Source organism: Tachysurus vachellii, chromosome 17 (genome assembly GCF_030014155.1).
Source record: "Tachysurus vachellii isolate PV-2020 chromosome 17, HZAU_Pvac_v1, whole genome shotgun sequence".
NCBI lineage: Eukaryota > Metazoa > Chordata > Actinopteri > Siluriformes > Bagridae > Tachysurus > Tachysurus vachellii.
Genome location: NC_083476.1, coordinates 9,881,970 through 9,897,126, shown reverse-complemented (window position 1 = coordinate 9,897,126; position 15,157 = coordinate 9,881,970). Strand labels below are relative to the sequence as shown.

The following is a 15,157-nucleotide window of genomic DNA, read 5'->3' as shown; positions in this document are numbered from 1 at the left end:
TAACTGTGCATAAACATCTGTGCTAAACATGGGCCCAGGATTATTATGCTTAAAATCACAGAGGCAACAGATATAGCACTATAATTAGCACTATAATTTTGAATTATATTGCACTACAATTCAAAAATGTATGCAAAGGCATAAATCCTACAAAAATCATTGCAAAAAAGCTTAAATTTAGTCTACCCTCCCAGGCATTTCCTTCCAGATAACAGTCCAGTTTGGGCAGAAAAACAGCCAAATGTGGCTATACTGGCGGGGCACAGAAGAGAAGGCGGAGTTATAAATCACACTGATACCTCCTTGCACATGATGGATGGACAGACAACAGCATGAACTCAATAAAGCTCCCTCTCTCAGGTTATTCACAGATCACTGAACAGCCACCACTAATAAAGTGATGAAATGTTTTGTCATTGTTGCGTGCATTATCCTTCAAATTTTGACAGCAGTGCCTTTTTTGTTTCTAAATAGCCTCTGGCACTCTTGCCATTTTCCAGATTGATGGGAAATATACTAATTGAAGTTAGTGACTGTCTTTACAGCATCAGCAAAGATTATGATCTTTGATGATAGTGTTTGGTGAGAGTTGTTTTTTTGTTGTGTATGAATTATTAGGCAACCAGTACCCCCAATTTACTGCACTGTACCTCACCTTACAGGCATTTTGATGTTAGCAGGAAACTTGATTGGTGAGCAGTAATTATTTTGTTTTAGTGTCTTAGTGCCAGGATAATTTACTGTTGACCCTCATAAGATAAAACATCTTGATTTAGACATGATAAACGGGCAGTGGTCCTTATTCATCAAAGTTTTGTGTGGTCAAATCTGGTCAAATGCAGTATTTGCATTACTACTAGCTAATTTTGTATCCAATTATTTACAAGAATTGCAATAAATTAAATTTGTTAAAACAAATATATACAGTGTTTCTTTAGCTTTTTTAGTTTACAAACTAATATTTGTATGGTTTAAAAGCCAGTGGCTATACTAAGCTATTATGTTTTTAATATCATCCCATCAAATTCCCATGGATTAAAAAGGCAGTCACCATCCTTACAAAGCCATTTTCAATTTATTTTGGGTTTGAGCATAATGCCTGCAGCCTATTTGTGCAGCCTGTTACATTACCTTTTAATTACATAAATAACTAGTTGGAGGCAATTGTTTAGTGGAGTTATGTGGGAAGGGGGAGGATGTAGATGAAGAGATGTGGGGAGCTGTCAAAGATTTATTTTGGATGTGACCTTCTCCACACTTGCTGCAGCTGTAATCAGTGGAATTAATAGCATAATCAAATTATACACAAACTCATAAATCATCTGTGAGTGTGCTGTCAGTGTGTCTAGCTATTAATGGCCCTCATTGTTTTGCCCACATATTAAAAAAATCACATCCTCAGATACCACCTTGATAGAGGCTGAAATACCATTTAGAGGCTATAAAGAATTGCCTGTGTGATGGTTCTGGATTCTCTCAACTGATAATTTACCCTTATGATGGCAAATGATTTTGCGGGGTAAGTTCTTGGACACCGGGGAAAGGGGAGGGGTCGGGTGCTGGCAACAACATCACAGCTGGCAAAGTCCAGTTGGTTATCCCTAGGACCATCATCATGACTGACAGTGTGGCATTAATTAGAGTATTATCAGCATAAACAACTGTCATTTAGGTTTAATAGCAACCATGAGCCTCCCGCCCTCCAATTCTATGGTTCTCGGTAGAGGACTTAAACAAGGCCCAGATGATTGCTGATATGGGTACTGTCTACCTTTTTGACTAATTTGTTGGGACAGGGGCATTTTCATAGAATTTTGATTCAATGTTCATTGATTTTATGGATAGAAAAGTGTCTATCTTTACATATGCTCTCCTTTGGGTTGTGAAATGGAACTTATGTAACCTGAGACCATTCATTCATATACAATGCCTTTTACACATACTGTGCTCACAGTGACATACAGTAGTAACATTTCTATGCCTCCGCAAGTAGTTGACATTAGGTTTTCAGATTATCTATCTGTCCGCCTGGCATGCAAAAATGTGTACTTGCATGTTTGTAGGATTTATATGAAATTTTCATTGTAACCTGCAGATGAACTCATTGGATTTTGGAATTGATCCAAACAGGGTCAAGGCCAAATGTCCTTGTCAAATATCAGTTAGATTTTCAATAACTTTCTTCCTGTTTGTCATCCAGAGGCAAACCTTTATGTACCTTTAAGTTTATGTTCAGGAGCTCAAAGTCCACTGACGATAGTTGAATGAATCCAGACAGGTCAAAGTCACAGCTAGGTCAATTATTTAATAGCCTTTTTTTGTTATATTATAAAATTTTAAATTTTATGCATTCCAATTGTTAACAAGAAGAACTAGACCTTTTGGAAGTGGAGTCCTCCCCACTGACACTGTTAGATCCAGTAATTGTTTTTTGTTCTGCTACTTATTTACCTGCTATAACCATTTTATTACTGAAATCTGTGTCTGAGTGTTTCTCTGCCTTGTTTTACAGAATGTGTGCTGTTTTTGGGGGCATTTATTGTCTGCGCCATTCTGTACATTGCCTTGTTGTGGATAAGGAGTCCGGCAAGTAAGTACCTGCTACACTGAATAGATTCTAACACAAATATCAAAATAAAGAATATGAAAACAAAGCCTATGAATATGTCAAAAATAAGGAAAAACATAGAGGCATTGTATTTCTCTTCTGATACTTCATTGAACTTCAACTTCAAGAAGATACAGGAGAGTGAATTGGTGGTCGGGAAGGGTTAAAATTATAGATATAGAATTAATTAATTTTCAGGTAGAAAGCTGTGTGCAGCCCTGAAGCATCTTTGTTCAGAAGACTAATCACAAGCCCTGCCACTTGAGTCGGCAATGAGTGATGCAGATTTTTCCTTGTGGCCTTACCTCCACTAATTCATTTTCATCTGCAGACAAAAACACCCTCTGTTACTGCCTCTTAAAAAATGAGAGTTTGTATCCAGTCTCCTTTGAGTAATGTTCTTGTAATGTGCATCAGGCCTCACCAGAAATTTCTTTAATGAGTTTCATACTCAGATTATTGTCATAAACTAGTTTGATTAGGATGTTTTTGCCTGCCCTTTACTCCCTCTTTCATTCTGGATATATTGAATTTCTTTCATTCTTGTGACCCTTTGGGTTTGGTTCGCTGTGTATTTGGATCTTGGAGAAAAAATGTGGTAGTGTTCGCTAGCTAGTGTCCAACACAACACCATTCAAAAGATAACAGTGGAGCTGTGGAGAAATTTGACAGAATGTGTGTGGCTGACTGAGTCTTTGCTGATATAAGTGATTTGAGCCTTTACTGGAAAGCATAACATACTCTCAAGCTGTTAAGTGACTACCTGCCCTTTTGTTTTATTTGATATAGTTCCATCTTTATTTATATAAACTGACCATATAAAAGTTAGTTTGTTCTTCTACATGGTGTGTGTGTTAGAGTATAGAGACTCTAAAAGATTACATGATCTTACTTGCCTCTTATCACAATCATTGGCACCTCAGTTCAATATGAGGTAAATGCTTTATATGCTTCTTTGAAATCTCTAACAAATAATCTTCCCTTACACACTCCTGTGCTAGTTCTCATGCTAATATTCTACTATTGCTAACATCTATATTTTGCTTTTATTGTTGGTCTATTGTTTGGCAATAGCTTATGCATGGAATGATGAAAGCCACACTGTTCCTGGAATCATTGCTTTTACTGCTTTGTGGCAGCCACTTAACTCAACTGCTCATCATTTAACTCAACTGAACTGCAAAGATAACATTTTTGTATGTTTTTTTTCTTTCTTTACCCCTCATAATCTCACCCTAAATCTGAGCAAGATACAACTCGGTAGAGATGCTGTAGAAAAGTTCACCCTCACCAAGAAGTGGAAATATAAGTGGAACATGTGGAAATACAAAATACTATTCAAATAACACTGTTAAGAGGGTCCACTAATGCCTCTCTTTCTTTTGGCATCTGAAGGAAGTCTGCATAGCAAGCAATGTCCTGAAGAGTTTTTATCACAGGGTGAATATCATCCTGGCACAGTAACTGCACAACACAACTGCAAGCATTGCGGTGGTGAAAACAATTTTAGGAATCATAGGCACTGAGCTCCTGCCAATACAGAACATTGACACCGCATGCAGTCTCACATAGTCATGATGGACACAAGTCACCTTCTTTACACATTACTTCCTTTCTTCTCTCTTCTGGGAAGTGGCTCAATTCCATCCACAGGTACAGCCAAGCGTAGGGTCAGTTTCTGCTTAACGACACAAAGACTTTTTAAATAGCCTCATGCACTTCAAAAATGTTTAAATCCCAGTGATGTCTGAATTTCATTTACATACTGTCAGATTATATACTGACCGTCACCCCAAAGATCTGGATGTGGATCAAGGTTCTCTGACCCATTGGTTATTGCCATCCATGAGTGTTCTGGGTTTTCCGAGCCAAAGTGTCCATCAGGCCTATTAATTCGGTCCATAAGATCTATTCGGACAGGGCACTGTACTGTATAGAATTGCTGCTCTGCAGTTGTGGTGTCTGGGTGTCAGCTCAATCCTGCTTGTGCCATACATCACTGAGAGGAAATAAGTTCCATGAAGGTGAAGAGGTAGTAGAAAAAAAGAAGAGCTGGCAAGGTGTCTGGAAGGCTGAACAATGATTTTAATTTCCCCTGTATCATAAATTACCCCCTTACGTCTTGACTTATTACAGGCATAAAGCTGAAAAGGGTAGACCTAGATTAATAATGCAGCAGAGGATTATGGGAGCTCAGAGCCCAACTGCCATGTTGACATCAAAGAAAGTCCGATGGATGCCAAACTTGTTAGTTAGGCTAGTGGTCAATTTATGATCTCATACCCCTGTTGGTTATGTTTGGCCCTGCTAATCAGCATTATCACACATTTTGTTGTATTTTGATATTCTGTTACCCATTTACCAGTTTGTTTGTTTAATTATTATTTATTTTATTTTATTTCCTGTTTCCCAATAGTTTTTATAGATGATCAACTAGTCACTTTAAACCATGTTTCACTGACAGCATGGTTCTATGTAGTTATCTTGTAGTGTATTATGTTAGGTAATTGGGATCAATTAAAGCACTAATTGGCCTGTTTCTGAACAGTTCATTGTACAAAGTGTAATAGGACTAATGACATTTCCTCCTTGGCATAGTTTGCCATGAAATGTTTATTAACCTATCCTGGTTTGCTTTTTTAAACAACCCTGCACCATTTACTATGATAGCCAAAGGGTCCCAAAGTAAAGCCTTGCTAAGGGCTCTCTTTTTGGTGTGGCAGAGTTGTGGGCTGTGTACCATATCTCCTGGCAATTGATGAAGCCTTCAGCCTTCTTTGTCAATTCCCCTCTATAAATAAATCTTCATTTACCTAAACAGGTCTGTACTGAATTCAGTCCTGTGTGAAGGGAGGATTGCAATGATGGCCACACTTTTTGTCGCTCACCTTGCCCTTTATTGTTTTGTGAAAGTCCATTTCAAGGATGTCACCCCTAGCCCATTAGTTTGGATAATGAGCCCTATAAAGCACATTTATAACTCTTGACATAACACGCTGACAGAATCCCCTATGTTCACTGTTCTTCCTGTTTCTGTCTGTCAGAGGAGAGGGAAGGTCAACACACTTGACCTGGATTTGGGATAATATGCTTGTATCGACAAAATTTAAGACCACCACAGATTTAAAAATCACCTTGTACTTTTTTATACTAGCTTTTACATATTATCCTGTATACGTACTTAGTGTATGTTTTGTTGTGAAACATTCAAATCTTGGTGTCATTCAGTAGGACAAACAAGACCAGACATTTATAAGAAATTTGAATATTTTTTCTGTTGAAAAGACCCTAAAACTGCAGATAATTAGAGTTGCACATCTTAAGCAAGAACATTTGTCCATCTTTCACAAGTTTTTTGCTGTTTGTAGGTGTAAAGCTGTGATTGACACTCATGGTCAGCGAATAAGCTGCAGTCATTTTGTGGTTGAAGACAGCTATATCCGAGATGAACAGAGAGCACAAACAACATACAGGTAAGATTAGGCAAATCAAAAAATTATTCCCTTTCTCCACATTCAGGTTTTTAATATGTTTAATGATTTTTTGCTAAATTTTGTAAAGGTTTTGATTTGGCATTTTTTAATGCATATGATACATAATAAATAAAAGAAATACATTACCACTGTTTCTGTTAGGAAGTGGTCATCCAGTAAAAATCTCTCAAAGGGTACTGCAAATCTACTCTCCAAAAAGACAGCTGCCCATTTACAGTTTGCTCAAGACTCAGTTTTATTCATTCCATTTTCTTTACACTGCCTAACTTCATTGCTCCAGACAAAGATGTACATCACTTATTTTATCCTTTCAAGTGTCATTTTTCTACACTCTTGGAACCCCACAGTATGAACAATATGTTTTACATTTACATTTATGCCATTTGGCTACTCACATTTATTTCTTTTATACCTTTGAACGGTTGAGGGTTAAGAGCCTTGCTCAGTAGCATCCAGTGGCAGTTTTGGTTCCCCTGTGATTTGAAGTGACAACCTTCCACTGAGAAGTCAAACATCTTAAACACTGAACTACCACATCCACATGTTTTAACAAAAGCATTCACATCATCAGTCAAGTGGCATATCTATAGGGTTCACCTCCTGCAGCCTCAGTAGTACTTTACTTGTACAGCAAAAGAAGATTCTTGTAAAAAGTTTTTTGAGTAAATTAGGCAGACAGTGCTCCATGTATCTGACTGTGTTCTCTAGTAGAGTTTTTGTGGGTTCTGTGTCACTCAATGTTTAAACACTGAATAAGTTAGGTGCCACTTTAGAGCCATTGAGAGTTACTGTACATCAGTCACATTAACTACAACTCTTCTCTTTTCTTATATACAGTATAATCAACCTTCAAGTAATATTGTACTCTCTGTGTATTTTTCTTCCTTGGGGTCACTCAATATTTTCTTAATTTCTTATGTACAATTTCACACATTAAGACTTTATGAATTTAGACCTTATGTAATTTTTTTTTACTATATAATTTCTTAATTGCAATTTGACATACAATGTTGTCTTTCACAGGCAGATATCCAGAGCAGTGGTCATCACAGACCGATCAATTTTACCTTCTGAATCAGATCAGCAGGTACTTATCTTGGTTTATGTATCTAGTCTGTATTTTTTCCATCTCCCCCATCAAACCCCCCCCCCCTCTCGCTAACCAAAAGAAATGGTTTTCCATTTGCATTCCCATATGCACTTTTAAATTCATCTGCCTCCAGTTAAGCTGTGTTATGGGTTTTTTGTACTTTTGTCTTTAAACTTGTATGGTATTACATGTCTGTAACCACATTTATCTCATGTGTGTGTTAAGGGTGGGGGTGTTGGGTTAGTGTTGGTGGTTCAATCACCTTAAAGCTCTATTGGTCCACTGTTTTTGAAATGGGAGGTGATCTAAAATTTAGCCAGGCCTAGTCCATGCCTATGACATGGCAGAACAAATAGAGGAATCTCAGCAGGAAGAAAATCTGAAATAATATGGGTGCCTATTGAATGGTTTATAAATGCATTCACACATACTATATGTCTTTATCATACAAGGGTCTTCATTCTATCCAGTTGAGTAGCAGTTTAAACAGCTTAACTAGGTGACAAACCTGCAGATGATGAATCAGGTTGCAGGTAGAATTTTAGCAGAGATCTGCACTAGCATTTATTTGCACTATGCTATTCAGTGCACTTTCAAAAACGTAACCAAAATGGACAACGTATAATACATCAGTAGCTTGCGGCCCTTTCAATTGCATACTACAAGACGTGTGTCTGTGTATGTACAGTACATGTGCCTATACCATTTTCTTTATTATTAAAACATTACAAAAGTCTGATAATTTCATATGGAAAGACTAAGTGTAATGTACTGTAGAAATACTCAGTGTCAAGAAATATAAGTGTAGAATTTTTTAATAATGGGTCTGTAAATGTGCTATTTGCACTATGATTTTAAAAATGTTTGTATTATAATTCTTTCATACTGAGCCTATTGTTTCATGGAGAATTTTTATATTTTTGAGACAATGTGTAAACAAAAAATCTGAATGAGAAGCTGATGAATAAGAAGCCAGCTTCATGATGATAATGATGATGATTATGATTATGAAAAAAAAAAATCATGATTAGACTTGCCATGTTTATTATCCTTTTGTTTTTTTTTTTAACACTTTAGCCCTTAGTTCTATGTTGTCTTGTGTAGATCTTTGTCTTTATGTAGCACCATGGCACTGGAGGAATGTTGTTTCATTTACTGTGTACTGCATCAGCTTTATATGGTTAAAATGACAATAAATGCGTCTTGACTCTTAGATTTTATTGGTGACAGTGCCTCCTCTTGAGCCTTCTTCTCCAGCTGTAAGGATGGTGGAGCTCAGTTCATCCTCCATGACATGCATGCCTGGAACCCGTAAGTTATACATAATGTGCATGACTCATTATAAGGCTGCAACCGTTTGCATTCATGCTTACTTCTTGGTTAATAAAATCAGTGTTCTGTGTTAAATGTGTGAACCTTATTTCTTTATAATGTGTGTGTGTGTGTGTGTGTGTGTGTGTGTGTGTGTGTGTATGTATATGTATGTATATGTATGTGTATATATATATATATATATATATATATATATATATATATATATATATGTATGTTAATAGATTTAACAGAATATAACAGAATATATTCTCTTGAATATCTGAATTTGCTAAAATCACAATTAGAATGAAAGCAGTATGTGCTTTCCCTAATAGTTTTTACACTGCTTGTTCAGAATATGTTCAGAAAATGTTCAGAATAATTTATTCAGACTATATTATAAATAAAATGTTTCAGTGGCTGTTCAACTATTTTTATTAGGGATGCCACTAAAATATTTCAAGTGAAAATGGGCAAAAACAGCTCTTTTAGGTTTTGGGCAATAAAGAAAAAAGGAAGGTTTTTAAATAAAATTCTTCAAATGCTTAAAATAAAGTTTCAACTCTAACACTTTACAAAGAATGCTAATGGTGAGGATAATTTAGTAAGAGATTGAATATCATTTTTAGTGTCTTTTTGTTTTTTAACTGGACTCTCCTGCCCTCCTCCACCCGTGAACGCTCATTTTGAGTATCAACAGGAAATGTTGGGCAGGTGGACATTAAACAGCACATTTGTTTATTTGGGAAATGTACTGGGTTTTTTCTCCTCTCACTGTTTACTACATAGTTAAAAATCTACAGTCCAGCTGAGTTTTTGTAATTGCCACAGTTCCTGACTGAACAGCAGGTTATATTATTATGAATATTATTCACATGTTAAACCTGTAATAGTGGAAATGTTTGGTTTCCTTTCTTTTTAGACCAGTGGTTCTAAACAATTACATTATTTATCACATTTCAAATGGTATATTTCTAGCTAATTTCCAATAAATTATAGCAACTACTTTTCTTGCTTGAACTATCTTATCTCAGTCAGTCTATTTTGCTATCAGTCATTGCAGTAGATGGTGCGCAGGTGAAGAATGACCAAGTGACTTTTGTCTTGCTGAAAATGAGGGAGAACTATTAGCATAACATTGCTTGAGTGGACAGAAGGATTGTAAAGCTCACACTTTTATAGGTTCAAAGAACGAGAAAAGTCACTGCTTTCTCCTGGCAACATATACAATCATTGAAATCAACACAATGATAATGATTTCTGACAGCAATACACTAAATATTTCTAGGTTCATCACTGCACTACATTGTTTAAACTGTGTTAATGGCAATTAGCTTAAAGACTCACATGTATAGTCTGACATAGAAGTCTTTTTTATGGTTGTTTTAGGATTAAATAGATTTTTCAATTAAATAGATAATTTAATTAACTATGATCGCTAACAGTGACGGCGCCTTGGACTTCAGGTAATAACACTCACCTGGTCATGGAACAACTGAGCAGACAAGTTTTTTTTTTTTTTTTTTTTTTTTTTTTTTTTTTTTTTTAAACAGCATATAATACTGTAAATGTGCTATAATGAATGCCCTTACATTAAATCTGAAAGTCTTTATTTAATTTCATCACCAATATACTATAGTGCACAATGTCCAAATATTTATGGGCCTCACAGTAGCTCACATGTACACTTTATGGTTCTCTCACAGAATCCATATATGGATAGATGTATAGACTCATACAAGCATTATTTAAAATGTATTCATATACTGACTAAATTAAAATTTCTGAGACATTATTATTATTATTATTATTATTATTATTATTATTATTGTTATTGTAGTTTTTTTTGTTTAGTGAATATTATCATTTTTGAATTACGACTGAATATTTCAATTATTGGGATATCTGTATTTTTGGGATTATTTTCTATCTGTTTTGTATATTAAAAATAAGTATAAATAAATGTTCGAAATAAATTGAAACCTATTTATATGCATAATTGTTGGCTGTTAACAGATTTGGTCCACCTGACTTGCTCATCATCAGACTCAGCTCATGACGATCTGGCACCTGTCATTTCCAGGCTTTTCCATGTACCCAGCAGCTGCAAAGAGGAATCTGTAGGTGAGATCATTGTCTTCATCATGCATTGTTAGCATCCTTCATGACAGTGAAATCCAAAATTATTAGTACACACACTGAGGAAGTTGGTGAGGGAACCACATGACAACCGAAAGAAGTATCAGAGTTGGACATTTTAGGAATTGAAATAATAACTATTAATCAATAAAAATTAAACTGATTATTAACTGGAAAATCCATGGTTTTAAAAGAGAAGCCATTGCTGAGTGCAGCCTGTGAAATGTGTTACCTGATTTTCAGAAAGCACCGCTGGACCTACAATTTGAATTGTGTGTTATGGTATTTTTACCATGTAGATCACAAGTTTAGCAAAACATTAGAAATAAGGTACAAGCAATGTAAATGTGAGTCATTAATGCTTTGGGGATTTTTAGCAGCTAATGGTACAGTAGCACCTATAAAGTTTGATTTAGTGATTAATTGTAGGGTATTATGGATAAATTACTTTTAAATTCAGACTTTACCATTAATAGCCATTGCATATGTTTTCCCCAATTTTTCAGTAAGTGCAGTACATGTTTAATGAATAGACATTGCTGTTTTAATAGTTTTGGAGGGGACTGTAAACTTTTGTAGCTAGCTTGCTGCATCCAAATGATTTGGAAGAAAAAAAGTCATATTATTCGGACTTGATTAAATCATTTTTATTACAAGTGTACACATGACTATAAAGTAAATGTAGGATTTTAAATGCAAAGCTTTTTTCAGTTATATAAAGTCACTCCCTGCACATACGAAATGCATTTATGAATTTTGCTGAAATGCACTATATCTGGTCATAATTGTAATAATATTAAAAGGGAGCCAATACTTTGATCTTGGATGCCTTGGTTAACAACAAAAGGTGTTATTTGTGTCAAGCATTGGCTGACTCACAATGCGACTCAAACTCTATACTGAGTAGTGGTACAAGGTTTAAATAAACATGTATGTCACTATACCTGGGTGCAGTGCCATTGTATTTGTAATGTGTTTGTTGAAACAGTGAATTTATTGATTAGGAGTAAGGCTGTTGTTAATATTCACTTCAGTTCTTTCCCTTGAAATAACAGTTTCATCTTTGTGCAAAATATTGCCAACATCTAATGATTTGAATTAGATGACAAAAGCTTGATTTAGACATAAACTCACTCTTGAACTTCTTTGACTAGAAGTAACTTTCAGACCAGGCCAAAACTGAATCCTGTAGTAGGGTGGATATCCACAGAGTTAATGAACACTGTTCAACACAATTACCAATCTGATTTTTCAATATATTTTGTTCAATGTAGTCTTTAATTTTGATATGTGCAGGTTCAGAGGAGAATGAGAAGCCTGTGGTATTATGGGTGATGTACTTCAACATGCGGGATACTTCTGGCCTTGACAGCAGCAGCTATAATCTGCCAAGCAACATCCATGTGTGCACAGGCCCCGATGACAGCTTGGGCAGCGATTACTCTATTAACTTGGTGAGTCTGCAAGGGGTAATAAAACAGCTGGTGGGGCATGCTAGGATAGGCTGAGAAAGTCAACAAAGATTCTGTGAAACAGAGCTAGGTGATGTCATTTTAATTAGAATTATTTTATGTTTCCTGTGTTCTTTTTTCTTATACATTTATGTATTGTTTTATAGTTATGGCTCTATTTTACTCCTACTAATATCTTTAAAGTGATGCAAAACGCAATGTTTCTAACATATGTCTGAACTCCTTGTTCTTTTCATCTCCCATATATCTGCTTAGTAAGTTAGTAAAGAATGGTACAGAACTAAGCAACGGTACTCTGAACTCTGTAGCACTTAAAATAATTTAGAGATCATTCTTTCAGTAAGCTGATAGATACCTCATTATTAGCAGTTATCTAGGCTACGAAATGGGATGGCTCTCTCCAATCTGATTTACCCATGGCCACCAGTGTGGTTAGCATAGTCCACTTTGCTGGATATATGCAAAATCTGCCCTGTCAGTATACGTCTTTTTGTCTGCTGCCAAAGAGGAAAGTATACACTACCATTTAAAAGTTTGAGATCACTTCCCAGTTGCGCACCTTTTTCTGTCTTGATTACAAACGGTTTGCACTGTTCTTTAAAAATCATCTGATTAATTTTATGTTTTTGACATGTATAAAAACGTTGTTTGTTTTTTTTAAACTAAGGAAATTTCCAAGTGAGCACAAACTTTTGAATGGTGGTGTTATGGAATTATGAAACCAGCATGAAACATCCCAGGCTTGGAGCATTTAGACCACCAAAACCCCAATTGCCCCCCTTATCTAATGAGAAGGGTCCTATAGAGTGTCCTCCCCACCACCTTTACTTCTAAAGGCTGAGTCTGTTTAAATCATGGGAGTCCTTCTGACTGAAATAATGCCACAATTTGTTGGAGATATAAATGCCTTCAACTTAAATAAATGCCTTCAACTGATCTGATGTAGTTGCTGCCCAATAAGCCTAAATTTTTCAGCAAAATATCACCTAATGCCTCTGACCTTCAAGAGCATATTTTATTGGATCCTTTATTCTAAATCCAGCTCAAATCACTAGATTTATTTATTTATTTGTTTATAATAATTATTATTATTTTTAAATCCAATAATTATTATAAACAAATAAATAAATAAATCTAGTGATTTGAGCTGGATTTAGAATAAAGGATCCAATAAAATATGCTCTTGAAGGTCAGAGGCATTAGGTGATATTTTGCTGAAAAATTTAGGCTTATTGGGCAGCAACTACATCAGATCAGTGGGGTCCTAATTCCACATTCTTGGGGCTCACCGCATTGTTGTTAACAAACTCCCACTCGATTGCTTCCTTTTTAGACAGAGTTTTGATCCAAAAGTTCATAACAGCAGATTTTAATCAGTGAAATTTGTTGTTTAGAAATTGATGGTAATTTCTGTCTATTCTAGGTTTGAGAGTAATAACTCACACAGACCATGTGACACAGACTATATATATATATATATATATATATATATATATATATATATATATATATATATATATATATATATATATATATAAATATAAATATATATATATATATATATATATATATATATATATATATATATATATAAATATATATATATATATATATATATATATATATATATATATATATACACGAGAGAGAGAGAGAGAGAGAGACCACATGGTCTGTTTAATAATACCCTGACCCTCGCTCCGCCACTGATGTGTGACCATGCAAATGATCCCAGGGAGAATGCAATTACCCCAAAACCAATAATGAGTTTGAGTGAATCTGACTGTTATTTGCATTGATTTACTTTTGGTGGCCATGTTTAAAAGTCAAAAAGTGTGATGTATCTAAAAGTCTTCATAAAGACTCCTTGTACATGATCATTAACATTTTGCAGGCTGACTTGGTATCCTAATGGTTAGGTATGTTGTGGATCTAATGTGCCTTCCCAAGAATCTTGCATTTAATCCTCCAGATTAGTAAACAATGCTGCTCATGCTGTCGCGGCTTCTGTGTGTAAATGCCAGTCGTGTTTCAAGTATAAACCAGCCCTTTTGTATCTTTTCTGGATGTATCACTCCACCCGATTATAGGTTAGTTTCATATATATATAGTTACATGCCCTGTTGTGTTTTATTCCTTATGTATTGTTCAAGCCAGACATAACAGAGATGCACCTTTTCAAACAAGAGTTGTGTTTTTAATAATTTATTTATAATATTCATGCGTTGATGCAGAATCTTATTGCAATCATATTATCACTTTACCAAAACTAGGTACGGTTAATCAATTAATTGTTGCTTTAGTCATTTTAATCTGTATGCTTGTGCTTGTAGGCTGAATTAGTGTTTCATCGGCTGCTACCTGATGAGGAGTTCTGTCCACCTGCTCCAAACCCTGAGGACATCATATATGATGGCGATCAGGGACAAGGGGCCATGTTTGAGAATGACGGTCAAAATGAAGGGGCTATAACTAAGGGAGAGGATGGGCCTCAGGAGAACACGCAACAAGAGTGTAGCTCAGAACCTACAGACAGTACAATACAGTGTGGGTCTGGTAATTATGACTGAATATAATGTTTAAAGCCCACCCCTGCAGTATAGTCCTTAATGAAATGACTATTTGTTAAGTGTTCATTTTACACAAGTGACTGTCAGCTTCTCTTCTGGAGATCTACATTCTTGCATAATTAAGGCTTTGCTAGTACTTTTCCATTGCTGTCTCTAAAATGTTAAAATGAAAATAATTGGTTTCCACACACTGCACAATTACTGTTGTTATATACATATATGTATGTCTAACCTGATATGTGTGCCTGAAAACATTTCTTTGGTGTTGTGCTTCTGACCACATCAATGCTGGCTTAGAAATGTACCTGCATGCAACTAAAAAGCTGCCTACCTTCAAATGAAATGCTTGGTAAATAAATATTGTTTCCTTCCTAACATGTTTATACATTTCAGTAACACTTAAATTCCACTGTGCATTACAGTAGACTTGTGCATGTGATTGCATGTAATTAAACAAAGAGAACACTACA

The 15,157-nt window shown here is 35.4% G+C and overlaps 1 protein-coding gene across 1 annotated transcript in view; it reads left to right on the top strand.

The window, feature by feature from the left end:
- chm (CHM Rab escort protein) overlaps positions 1-15,062 on the top strand; it is a 43,303-nt gene extending 28,241 nt beyond the window's left edge. The window contains exons 9-15 of the mRNA XM_060891008.1: positions 2,513-2,590; positions 5,977-6,081; positions 7,126-7,189; positions 8,407-8,503; positions 10,523-10,630; positions 11,942-12,099; positions 14,451-15,062. Of these exons, the coding sequence (XP_060746991.1) occupies positions 2,513-2,590; positions 5,977-6,081; positions 7,126-7,189; positions 8,407-8,503; positions 10,523-10,630; positions 11,942-12,099; positions 14,451-14,687 (847 nt within the window). The 3' untranslated portion in view covers positions 14,688-15,062. The remainder of the gene's footprint in view (positions 1-2,512; positions 2,591-5,976; positions 6,082-7,125; positions 7,190-8,406; positions 8,504-10,522; positions 10,631-11,941; positions 12,100-14,450) is intronic.
- Positions 15,063-15,157: the final 95 nt, after the last annotated feature.